This window comes from Prosopis cineraria, unplaced genomic scaffold (genome assembly GCF_029017545.1).
Source record: "Prosopis cineraria cultivar Desert tree isolate PC_DT_omini unplaced genomic scaffold, ASM2901754v1 PC11, whole genome shotgun sequence".
NCBI lineage: Eukaryota > Viridiplantae > Streptophyta > Magnoliopsida > Fabales > Fabaceae > Prosopis > Prosopis cineraria.
The window spans coordinates 22528953-22541870 of NW_026555342.1; the positions used below are offsets into that span (position 1 = coordinate 22528953).

The 12918-nt window shown below is 32.9% G+C and overlaps 1 protein-coding gene and 1 pseudogene across 1 annotated transcript; one reads left to right on the plus strand and one right to left on the minus strand.

Annotated features, from left to right (window-relative positions):
• Positions 1–605: 605 nt before the first annotated feature.
• Positions 606–7588, plus strand: LOC129286334 (L-type lectin-domain containing receptor kinase IX.1-like). The gene is made up of 4 exons (XM_054922319.1): positions 606–836; positions 5542–5932; positions 6281–6380; positions 6441–7588. The coding sequence occupies exons 1-4, from the start codon at positions 606–608 to the stop codon at positions 7417–7419; spliced, it is 1701 nt and encodes a 566-aa protein (XP_054778294.1). The 3' UTR covers positions 7420–7588.
• A 903-nt stretch (positions 7589–8491) lies between these two features.
• Positions 8492–9517, minus strand: LOC129287092 (germin-like protein subfamily 1 member 16; annotated as a pseudogene).
• Positions 9518–12918: the final 3401 nt, after the last annotated feature.

Consider the following 12918-nt stretch of genomic DNA (forward strand, 5'->3'; position numbering starts at 1 on the left):
TGATTAATAATGAAAATTGATCAATATAATTATAATTTTTAATAATTAAATGTAGTGTATTTTAAAAATTGGAAAAATAAAATGAAACAAATTAATTTTTTTTGAAAACAAAAAACGAAAATAATTTTGAAAATAAAAAATTAAAAAATAGTTATCCAAACAAATTTTTAAAAATAGAAAACAAATAGGCCCTAAGTATACTTATGTTGTTAATTTTTTTTTTCTAAATTCTCTCTATCTCATTCCTTTATATATATATATATATATATAGACTTGGGACAATTATTCTTGATGGCCAAATTAATAAGTTATTTATTCTCAAGAATCCCGAATTTATTACTATTATTGTAATAACTTTAAATTTTAAATTAAATAAAATTTTCTCCCATTTAATATTTTATTTAATTTTTTTAATTCTATAATAAATGAAAAGGGATGGCCTAATGGAACTTGTACAGTTGTGCTGGTTAATTATCTAGAGGTCTAAAGTTCAAATTCTATTAAGTAAAAATTTAATTTAATTTTATTTTAAATTATAAAAAATTTTATGTGTTTTTAATAATTTTTCTTGTGCCTTTCTTATAATTTTTTCAAATATTCTTTTGATGAGATTTTTCTTCTCTCTCCCATATGAACGCCAGAACAGAGGAAGAGTAAGGGAGCGTCCGAAAATCATCGCAGTCTTCTTCTTCTTCTTCTCGGTCTCGGTTCCTTGTTCCTTGCCGTCGGTCTATGTGGTTCCTCGCTTCCACCCTCCTCTTCGCCTTCGTTTGTCCGCTGTAGTGGGTAGGTCGCCGGATTTTCTTCCCCTGTCATCGCCCTCTACTCCTTCCCTGGTTCGTGTTGGCATGTGCGTGTGTGGTATTCAATTTCCTTTCCTCCTTAGCTGCTGAACGTCCTGTGTATGCGTATGATAATCTCAATTGCTTTTTTTGCTGGCCGGCGATTTCTGGTCTTCCTCCGTCTCGTTTCCTTCGTCGGCGTCGACCATGTGCTGATTTCAACAGCAACACCAAATCATTCTCTTCATTCTCTGGCCAATTGATGTAGTCCCTGTTCCTCATTGTTGTTGTTGTGATATTTTTAGGAAGGATTGAGGTGTTGTTTCGGTTAGTGCAGGAAGTTGTTTTATTATGATGTTGTCTCATGACTTATTTAATGGAAAATTCCCTCAAAATGTTTGTGGAAATGTTTGAAAGAAGAAATTGGTAAAAATAATATTGTTAAATTGGTATAATATAACTTGAAGGAATATATGTGAGAAGTGATTTGAATATTGATTGGAATATGAAAATACCAAAATAGGAAAAGGAATCACATGATATTCTTGTATAGTATCTTAATAAGTTTAAAGGAAGCATAAGAATGAATTAAGAATTGTTAAATCATTTAATTGACTTAAGTATATTTGGAACTTAAATTTAATTTACATAATGTTATATTAATTATTTCTTAAAATTTTAATTGTTAATATACTGTAGAGCATGGAATTGCTTATAATTTGGTTTGTGGTGATTCATTGAGCACTAAGAAGGCATAAAAAGAATGGAAAGGTTTTCATTTGCTCTTGCCCAGTTATTGTTAAGTTATTAATATAATAATGAACTGGTTGGTTGTGATATTGTTTGGAATTAATTTGAATGCAACCAAGTGTTTGGGAAATTTCCTGCCAAGTGAAATTGAAATGTGTAGTGAGAACTTATTGGGGTAGAGAAAATCTTATTAGTTGTTGATGATTATCTTGTTAAATACTTACTTATTTACATTAAGAAGAGAATAAATACGTGGTTTTAGAATGATGTTTAATTGATAGGAAATTAATGGCAACATTGAAATTAAAGTGAAAAATTAAACAGAAGCAAGCTATAGAAATTTTGAAAACTCTTCAATTGAGTGAAGTAGCGTTTCAATTAAGTAGTTATTAAAAGTTTGTTTTTTATAAATTCCTTTATTTAAATCTTTGCTGTTAATTCTCTATAATTTATGAAATCTTCATTTCCTACCCTACTTCTATCAGAACTATTATAATATTGAAATTGTCTTATTCTATTTATATATATTTTAGACATAGCCTTAGTAAAGGAACTTTTGATAATCTGATATGTGATACATTACTCATTTTATTAAAAAAAATTTTCATTACTTAATTTTATAATTGTGAGAATTGTTAAAATAATGATTTGTGCATGAAGAAAATGGAAAGAGAAGTTGCTAGATGAATAAAATAATTTCAAAGAAATGATTTTAAAAACTTATGTTTCAGTCCGTGCATGCTTGCTTTTGATTAGAGGAAACTGTGTCATAATGCTGGACACTAATGGAATTCTGTTAGCCCTTAATATTTCATGGTATACTTAACTAGCAAGGTACTTGTAGAGAGTGCTAGCCCGTGCACAAGCCACGCCGATGTAACGGAGGGGCGGTTATTTTTAAGTATTATGCTCACGTTTATTTTCCTGAGCCTTGTACTTGAGCTTATTTCATGGTCTCATATCTTCTCATATCTATGTTTGTTTTCGTGACTTCGAGCTACGCTTGTTATTCATTCTGAAAAAGATTTCCTAGACTGGTTTTCAAAACTTATTGTTTTCTTTCGATTCTTTTAAAGGCATTGTTTGGATTTATTTCCCTTATATATATATATATAGACACTTTAAGACTAATATGGTTTTTGATTAAATTTATTCTATTCCAGCTTTAGTAATTGATTCAATGATTTATTATTGAGTAAGTTTGTCAGTTAATTATAGATATGTGTTTGAAATCTTATTGATTTTCTTTATCTAATATTCTTATCTATTATTGTTCTTTTTTTTTTCCTACAATTTTAATTGTAACATTGCTCATTGAAAAATTTCTTTGATCTCAGATATTGTAACTGACCCTGTACCTCCTGCTGATCATTAAGGGGTTCTATGCTTTTTGGACAGTGGAAGCACGCTTTATTTATTTATTTTGATATAAATATTCATTATATTATACAATGGTACGTGGTTAGTACTCCATGTATACCGTAGTTATGTTCTAATCCTATTTTGTTATTATGTAATTTGCTAGTGTGGAGCTAAGCTCCTTTTCTTGATTGGTTGATAGATTTATTGACGGTAGAAATTTCAGGAGGTCGTAATTATTGGGAAGACTTTATCAAAATTTCTACAGAATGTTAATTACTTTATGAACTTTATAATTATATATAAATATATATTCCATAGACTTATTGATCAATATAAATTATCTATCACTATGATAGCTTAATATTTGGATAATTAAGGCTTATGAAACATGAGTTTATCTCATATTCCTTGCCACTCTTACCCTTAGTATTAGGATGTGACAATTATAGTAATACAAATTTACAAGTCAAACAATAGATTTATCACCCAAACAGCACCAACTTAATTGCACGTAGAATTATGAGTATTTACCATTAGGGATGCTTAAGGATTAAAAACTTATAAAGTTGGTTCTTGAGAATAATTTACCCTATAATTTATAATTAATTGGAACCAACGAGAGGAATTAAGGGACATTAATTGAATATATTCTTCAGGATGACAAGCTTGAGATTTGAGTTGATTTTTACATCCGTCTTCATATCGCCACAACATATAGTCTCAAGTTACACCCATATTAACATTATATTGTGGTAAAAATACACACCATACCCCTCAATTTTAGCTTAGTGATATATAACCTCCCTCATCTTCAAAATTTTAAAAACCATAACCTTATCTTTTATATTTTGATCATTAGCTCCCTACTGTTAAAATCACTGTTAAATCTAACAAGATATATGCCATCATATTAATTAAGATTACTTGGCAAGTGACATGTAATATTTTTTATATTTTATTAATTTATTCTGATGTTAAACTCATACATTGACTTTGACTTTTTCCGTTAAACTTATTCTGATGTTAGTAATCAATGTTTAAAAGTTTTGGGTGTCTATTTTAAACTTTTAAAGTCAACGAAGGTTTTAATCAATGAAGCTAAAGTTTAGGAGGTTATATGTATTTCAGCCTAATATTGTTAAGACAAATAATTCTACTTAACAGGATGAAGGGAAAATTAATTCACATTTCCTTATAGTTTTTCTAAATTTTGAATTAAATTCCAGTAATTTATTTTTTTTAATCAAGTCCTTCTAGTTTGATCAATGAGATATGTTAATCCTATAAAGTTAAAATTATTGATGAATGATTAATTTTTCCAAAATAACAACACTTTTGAAGTTTATATAAAATTTTATTTTAACACTTGACAAAAAAAAGGAAATTTGATTTAATACAATGTTTACACATTAAGCTAATAATATAAATTTTAAATTATAAAAATTATGTAATTAATTATAAAGTTATATAATCTTTGAATAAAAATTTAGAATTTTTTAATTCCATTTTTTAACAAAAAAAAGGATTTAAACTTTCAATAATTAATAAATCTAATAGATCAAACTATAAGAGTTCGATTAAAATAAAATAAATTAAAGAGACTTAATTTAAAATTGAGTTCGAGAAGCTATAAATGCCTATAAATTAATTTTCCCTAAGACAAATATTGTGAACATAATACAATACTTCATGATGCAAGACACTATTTTTTAATTTAGCCAAATTTGGATGGACTGTTTACAATCAAGAGGTTGTCTTACTGTTATATATATCTTTCGTCTAATTTATGCAAAACTCTACTTTGTTTTTGTTGGATTATCTATCTTAATGGATTAAGCCCATGCCCAAGCCCAATTATAGAATTGGGCTTTTTCAGATATAATTGGGCTTTTTCAGCATATGGAAAAGTCTAGGTCATCATGTTCAACATAACTGGGCTATTAGTATTCCCCGAAGACTCCAAAGTCATGGGGGGAATTGAAAAACTATTCCATGTGAGTTGGAGTTACATACATATGATATGAATGCATGAAACCAGATCCATCTCAGCACATTCTGACAATGAAAACTTCCTTTCATTTCTTTCTTTTCTCTGCGTGCATTTGATGTTAACCCAAGTCGAGTTCACACGGTAACTCATTCCCGTGTGGTCTACCTCTAGTGTGCTACATACAGGTATGTTTCCTCGGGGGAGACATTAAGACCATATACGAAAGCTAAGAGCTGTAATGTTGAGGACTGAGGAGCATCGTCAGCGTTAACAAATTCATAATCCGCTGGTTTTTTTTTTTTTTTAAAAAAAAAACAAATGAAAGCTAAAAGATAACGAAAAATCCGTTGATATATTCGCCGAGTTCTGTCGCTTCACAAAAGGTTGAACTCCGGAGGAACTTCCGAGAATTAAGATTGCAATGATATCCTAAAGCCAAGCACCAAAACTAGAAAAAGAATGAAAATATTTTCCGGGTTATCGTAACTAAGGACAATTTTAAAATATGCATGAGCTTTTGTAGTTTCTGACTTTCTATTATAATTAATAACAGAGATACAATGCTTGTAGGCATGCTCAACATGGTAGTTCATGTTGGCGTTCTTTTCTTTCACACAATAACACATATTTTCTTCATCCTTTTAACAACTTCTCCAGCAACTTCAAGATTCAGATGCCTTATTTTTTGATTACCCCTGCATCAAGGGAGATGGTCTTAAGCTGGAAGGAGATGTTTCAAACAATAATCCACATTCATTTATCCATTTAGGTGGAACGAGATGGGGTCAGGTTAAAAAGAATATTTACAGTCCTGGACGAGTCACAAGTAACCGAATGAAGCAACTCTGGGACAAGACCTCAAGAAAACTTTTTGACTTCCACGCAAAGTTTTCTTTTTCCTTTATGAGGGTTCCTACAGATGGATTTGCATTCTTCCTAGCAGATCCAGATCTTCCATTTTCAGAGAACATTGAGGAAGGAGGTGGTCTGGGTCTTGTGGATGGGAACCAAATACTGAAGTCAACTCAACATCCTTTGTTGCAGTGGAGTTTGATACTTACCAAAATCGATGGGACCCAAAAGGTATTCATATAGGTGTTAATTTAAACTCCACGAACTCTAGTATAACTAGGCCATTCTTCGTAGGTGTAGCTCTCTTCTTCCAATTAGTTGATTTTGCCATTGACTACAGTTCAGTCACTAAAATACTATGCACCTATCCCACTAATATTTATAGTAGAGCTCCAATCAGAATCTCATATGAAGTCGATTTGAGAGAATACTTACCAGAGTGTGTTATTGTTGGCTTCTCAGCAGCAACAAAAGGTGGCATTTCATCAGTTTGCCTACAGTCATGGTCTGTTTTTTTTTTTTTTTTTTTCACATTCACATGCAGGGAAAGGAAAGATTGGACTCTTCGTAGGGATGGGTGTTGGTATAGCTGCGGTTATGGCGGCTGTACTACTTCTCAATATTGAAGGGCAAGAAAGCCCAAAGTGAATAGCAGAAGAAGAAGAATCAGTTTACGATCTTCTTCCCGATTGTGATATCCCAAGTGGTCCAAAGAATTTTTGCCATGATGAATTGGTGACGGCAACAAACAACTTTGCAAAGGCACAGAAACTTGGGCATGGTGCTTCTGGTGATGTTTATAAGGGTTTCTTGAAAGACTTGGACTCTGATGTTGCTATAAAGAGGATATCAAGAAGTTCTAGACATGGGATAAAGGAATATACAGCAGAAGTGAAGATCATTAGCCAACTGAGACACAGGAATCTAGTACCGCTAATTGGTTGGTGCCACGAGAAGAAAGATCTTCTCCTTATATACAAGTTCATGCCAAATGGTAGCTTAGATTCACATCTACACCATAGAAACAGCTTCTTGACTTGGAAGATGACGTATGACATTTCTCTAGCCTTGGCTTGGGCTTTACTCTACCTGCATGAAGAATGGGATCAGTGTGTCCTTCACAGAGACTTTAAAGCCAGCAACATTATGTTAGACTCAAACTTCAATGCCAAACTTGGTGATTTCGGGTTAGCGAGGCTAGTGGATCACAAAAAGGGGTCACAAACCACGGTTATAGCCGGAACGAGGGGCTACATCGCTCCGGAGTATTTCATTACAAGCAAGGCTACTAAGCAAACTGATATATATAGCTTTGGGGTGGTTCTGTTGGAGATTGCAAGTGGAAGAAAACTCATTGACCTAAGCAACGAGGCTGAAACAACCATAGTTGATTGGGTTTGGCAACTGAACGGACTGGGAAAGATGCTTGAAGTAGCTGATCTAAAGCTAAGTGGAACATTTGATGAGTATCAAATGGAACGTTTAGTGGTTGTTGGCATGTGGTGTGCTCATCCAGATCAGTCTTGCAGGCCCTCCTCTATAACGCAAGTGATCCAAGTTCTCAAATTGGAAGCTCCTTTACCATCTCTCCCTAGAGAAATGCCTGTGCCAACTTACCATCCTCCAACAATAATAAATACTTGTCTTGAGATTTCAAACTATAATGATCTAGGTGTAAATTAGAAAGATACGCAAGGAAGTGAACAATATTTTCTGAATAAAATAGTGTGAACTTTTTCCTTTATCATAGTTAATGTTGGAGATGTTTTAAAATCACTTGTAAAGATTCCCGTATCTACATACGGCAGGAATTGAACATGTGAAGCATTGTTAATAGGATTTAACTTTGTTAATAAGAAATTCTTTTCTTAAGGTAAATGTCGAAGACATCTATATGAAATAATCATGATGCCTAATGTTTGGGGACAAGAGAACAACATATATACATTGTTTGAAACTTATTTTGGCTTTAAATTAACAATTCCAGACATTGACTTCTTCAATTCCACAGATATCATTCAATTGGTTTCAAGGTGACTAGAAAAGGCAATTATGTGCCTCCGCTCAATTAGTTTAGAATGGCTGTTTCACTGAGATAAATACACCAAACATTTTGAGGGAAAATTTCCAATTGGTTTTTAATTTGAGCAGCAAAGCATGATTCTTTTTCTTTTTTTCTTCCTCTTTTTTATTTTTTTTTGAATAGCATAGTCACGGTAAAAAAAATCGTGCAAGAAAAACAGAACCAAGTCAGATTAGAGAATATATAAGGTCCCTATATCTTAAAGATTGATCGTTAAGAATGCTAATATCTAAACTATTTTGACGTGTTTGGTAAGTAAGCCAGTTCGTACAATTATTTGTTTCTCTGAAAATATGATCCAGCGAGAAACGTTTTCAAATTGAGGATGGATTTTGGTGGTGCATGTTGGAATTTACGGACTTGGAGGAAGGTACAAATATTCTAGGAAGAATTTCAGCGTCGGAATGACCCAGAGGAGTTTATTGTAAAAATTTAAATTCCATTTAAGATTGATGCTTTAAGAGGAAAATTAATTTTTTTAGTCGAAAAAGGAAAATTAATATATATGTATTGATTAAATAAGAGAGTGATATGGGAGAGACCTCCAATGGGCTATTTTTTAAGGGGCCTATGAAAGCTGCAGGTTGTAGAAAAGAGATAGATAATGAAGGGATGCTAGCTATTTGTGAGAGACTTTGATGAGTTGTATCCCTTTTAGGATTAATGATAAATTTTCCATTCAGGAAAAAAATAATCTCATGCACTTCCTGAACTATCTGTGTGGATAGGCTAGCTAAAATTAGCATTGACTAATTGCATGACCAGAGACCAAATGAAATTACAGAGAGCAAGGTACAACGTAAGCCTGCATGCATCTTAATTATTTATTTATTAAAAGATCTAACAGGAGCTGCATACTAAAAACAAAGATATAACTTGAGTTGCATAAGAAAATTAACAGAAATAAACATGAAGTAGAATCACGGATGATGGGTGGTGGATAGTGTGTTTTTAGTTATTGTCGTACCAAGATTGCTTTTGAAGATAAGCAATTATGTTCTTGTCAACTTGGAAGGCTTTAGTGAGAACCTCGGGAGAAATGGGAGGAGTGGAGTTAAACAAAGCATTAGCAATGGTAATTACTCCTGGATTTTGACTGCTTAGACCAGCAATTGCTATAGCATTGTCATGCCCCACATTGAGTTGAAAGTGAATCTGTCCGATTGGGAATGCAAACACATCTCCTTTATTGAGGACTTTGGTGAAGAGGCGGTTATCATTTTGATTGGATGCCACAAATCCAACCAAGAGAGTTCCTTCAATGACGATCAGCAATTCAGTGCCACGAGGGTGAGTGTAGGAGGATTCAAACCGTATGGTGCAAAATCAACACGAGCAAGGGAGATGCCAAGAGTGTTGAGTCCTGGTATTTCCTTCACAGCCACTGGAGTCACTTTGGAACCCAACGGGTTGGATGTGTTCCCTGGCGTTACGTGGTAGAAGAAGTCTTCTGCTTTGGCAAGTAGTCAATATCCTAGTCCGTGCGCTCACTCGCACGAAGTGAGTGTGAGTGCGCGTGTGTGCGCATCCCATTTTGTTACGTACCTTGAGGATTGGCTTCATTGAGAGCGATGCAAAAATCTTGGAGCGGGCTAGGGTCATAGGCAGAAGCAATTGGGGTAGCCAAAGCCAAGAGGGCAAAGAGTGATAACACTGCTGAACCTTTCATGTTTGAATTCTCAAATCCTTAATCTTTTAATTGTGTGTTTGTTGTGGCAAAATGCATTCGTTGGTGTGATCTATTTATAGCAGGACGGAGAAGAGCCGCCATTATTGAATTGGTATTCACTTCTAGTTTCGACCTAATCAAAACAAATATATCAATTATTTTTTGAATCGGTAATCACTCTTAGTTTAGTCTGAGCATTCTTTAACTACACCTCCCCAGGTTCATCTTTTAAATGTCAACGCGCTGTAGATGTTTTACCAAACACCTATTCCAACTTGCTCTTTTGTTTATGTGTATATAGTTAATAATTGATTGGGTTCCAAGAAGAGGAATTAATGCATTAGTTGAATATATTGACAAGCTGCAAACATGCAACAGCCACAAATTTTTTAATAGAAATTATTAACTAAAGAAGGATATTGAAGATTTTTGTAAACCATTCTGTTAAAAATATATGGCGATTATCGCTATTATCCATGATTTGAGCCTGTGCTGGGATAATGGATACATGAAAGTCAAATTATATTGAGATTGCATAGATGCTGTAAATCTTGTTACTTGAGGGTGTAATGAAAGTCATTCTTTCAGAGACATCATAGTAGATGCGCAGCTTCTTTTCCACAGAGATTTGACCCTGGAAGTTCATCATTTGCACGAGGAAAATATTGTATAAGGAAAAATATCATTTAAGGACCATCGAGAGTATTTAGTATCAAACAAGGACAAAAAAATTTTAAAATATTACTGCAAGATCAGGGGACTAATTTGAAGATAATTTTAGATGAGAAAAGATTATAATAATTTTAAGTTGCCTCAGCAATCATTGAATGATATTTTCCCTTTTGTATATGCTGATTATCTAGCTAGGAACTCTTATAGCTTTGATAATATCTTTTGTATCTTTAATCATTCCCTAAACCCCTTACAAGCTAGGCTTGTAGTCTTTTGTTGCTAATGTGATTTAAGTACTGATTCAACAAAAATATATATAAATGGCGATTATATAGTGCATTCTTTCAATGCAAAAAAAAAAACATATTATTTTCATAAAAAATTATTATAAGGTATGTTAAAATTTAAATACATATAGTACATTACGATCAGCTCCTTTTAAACACACAGAAGATTAATTCAAAGCAACACTGTCGTAGGATTTTGGTTATGATTTTCTTGCACATATGCATAAACGACTAATAATGACATAACATAAATGTCATAGGTCCACACCTCCAATGAAAAGACAAGTCCGGCGACCTAAGACTAAAGAAAAGGTCTTCGGCATCTGAAAAATCTTGCAGGATTATTTCCCAGACAGAATCATTATTTACATGACCACATGTTGTATTCTACTTTGTTATGCAAATATCCAGTATTTAGTGCTACAAGTTATATTTATTCAAGTATTATTGAGTGGCTCCTCTAATGTCAATTTTTTCAATTAACAATGTTCAATTTTTGGCCTTGCTTAAAAAAAAAAAAATCGAGACGTCACCACTCATCTCTATCATTGAAATATGTTTTTTATATTATTTTCTACAATAATTATTTAGTGCAATGCCTGAAAATGACTCTGAAACACACATGCATGTTCGCCCATGACCCTTTCTTTCCACAATTCTATGAATAATTTTGAATATTTGATTATGTTAACTTTTCTTCTTTCGTTGACGTTTCTCAGTGCTTTATTATACAAAATAATAATACTAATAAGATTGCTAATTAAATTTCTTACTATTTATGTTTACAGACATTTTTTTAATTAATTTATCTCTCTCATTTTTTGTTCAGAAAAGTCTACAAGAAGACTTTTCTTCCCTTCTTCTAAAATTTAAATTTACAATCGTATAGCTACCAACGTTAATTTTAAATACAAATTGCACGTAATTTTATGATGACTTTACAATTCTTTAATTTTCATTTTGTGCATGTGTATGTGTATACACACACATAGAGTCATAACTAACTTTATTTGCGCACACTTGAGAAGGTTTATTTTACCAAAAAACAGAAAAAAGAAAAGAAAAGACAAAAGAGAAAGTGGATAAAGGAATGGATTACGTTTCGGTACAATATTGACCTAAACAAAACTTCACATTCATCAATATTTTCTCACGGTCATTACTTAGAGTTGCTATAAAAATGTTTATGTGATAAAAACATAAAAGGATCAAGATTTACTGAAGGATATGTGAATTATTTGAGACATGGCAATTTTAGCTGAGCTTATTACGGGATGTTGAAGATATGTAATGTTTTTCATATTATTTGTTGTTTTATATTGTCATTTGTTATTTGGGGTATTGTTGTATTTAGTCTCCATTTAGTCTGTATATATATTGGTTATTTGTAATTATTTGGGTTAGTGCAAGGTAGTATTATTCATTCAGAATATTGCATTCATGATTTTACAGTGTTATCTATAGATACACTATTCTCAACATAGTATCTAGAGCAAGAGGTTTTTGGACCTGCGTTCAATCTTATTTGTTGGGTCATGATTCAGATTAAGGTGAATGGGCCACCTTTCAAGGAAGCTGGCCGTGAACTCAAGAAATAAGGGAGAGCTAGAGGGCCCACTGGTCTAATATGTAATACGCACTGTTTCCTTGGCTGAATTTCAAGACCAACACATTATGTGCATCGTTTCATTTGTTGAAGATCAAGACCAAGACTGTTAAAAATTTCAAAAACGCAAAATTGCATCACTCGAGCCCTAATCTTTTCTTTTCTCTCAACCATTCGTGAACAAGAAACCCTAAGATGACCTGGAGCGACGAGAAGAAGGAATCATCAGCTGTGGCGCCGATCAATTTTACTCATCCACTCTATTTGCATCCCTTAGATACTCAAGCAGCAGCACTGGTACCACATGTGCTCATCAGACAGGAAAAGTACCTTGTTTTGAGTCGTGGGATCGCATCTCCTTGCTGGGGAAACATAAACTAGGCATCGTTGATAGATCTTGCACCAAAGACTCGCAAAATCCTTCCCTACATAATCAATGGGAGCATTGTAATGCCATGGTATTATCTTGGCTTCTAAGTTCGGTCTCAAAAGAGATTGCGAGTGGAATTGCATTTTCCCAAAGTGCACACTTGGTTTGGATCGACTTTGTTGCTCACCGCAAGTGTACGAGTCATAGTAAGTAATATAAAATGAGTAGAGTATCGTTCCCTCGAGGATTTGTTTAGAAAACTATAATCAAGCAAAAGACTAAGTAAATTTGATCAAGTTGAGCTAAACAAAGTTAGGTGAAATAATTTTGCAAATGAAACTAACACTAAAAAATGAAGAAAAGTGAGTGATTCACAAACTTCCAACACAATTTAGGACCTAGGATTATCTATCCCCCTTGCATTTTATAATACAAAAATTACCTTCTCTCGTAGATGCTTTTAATGAAAATAAGTGCTAACTTAGGGTTTTAAAA

Excerpts from the sequence above, each read along its gene's own strand:
- LOC129286334 (XM_054922319.1), top strand. The coding sequence starts at position 606 with ATGAGATTTTTCTTCTCTCTCCCATATGAACGCCAGAACAGAGGAAGA. Across the intron at positions 837-5,541 it reads CGCCCTCTACTCCTTCCCTG|CAACTTCAAGATTCAGATGC; the intron begins GTTCGTGTTGGC and ends CAACTTCTCCAG. Across the intron at positions 6,381-6,440 it reads GAAGGGCAAGAAAGCCCAAA|TGGTCCAAAGAATTTTTGCC; the intron begins GTGAATAGCAGA and ends TGATATCCCAAG.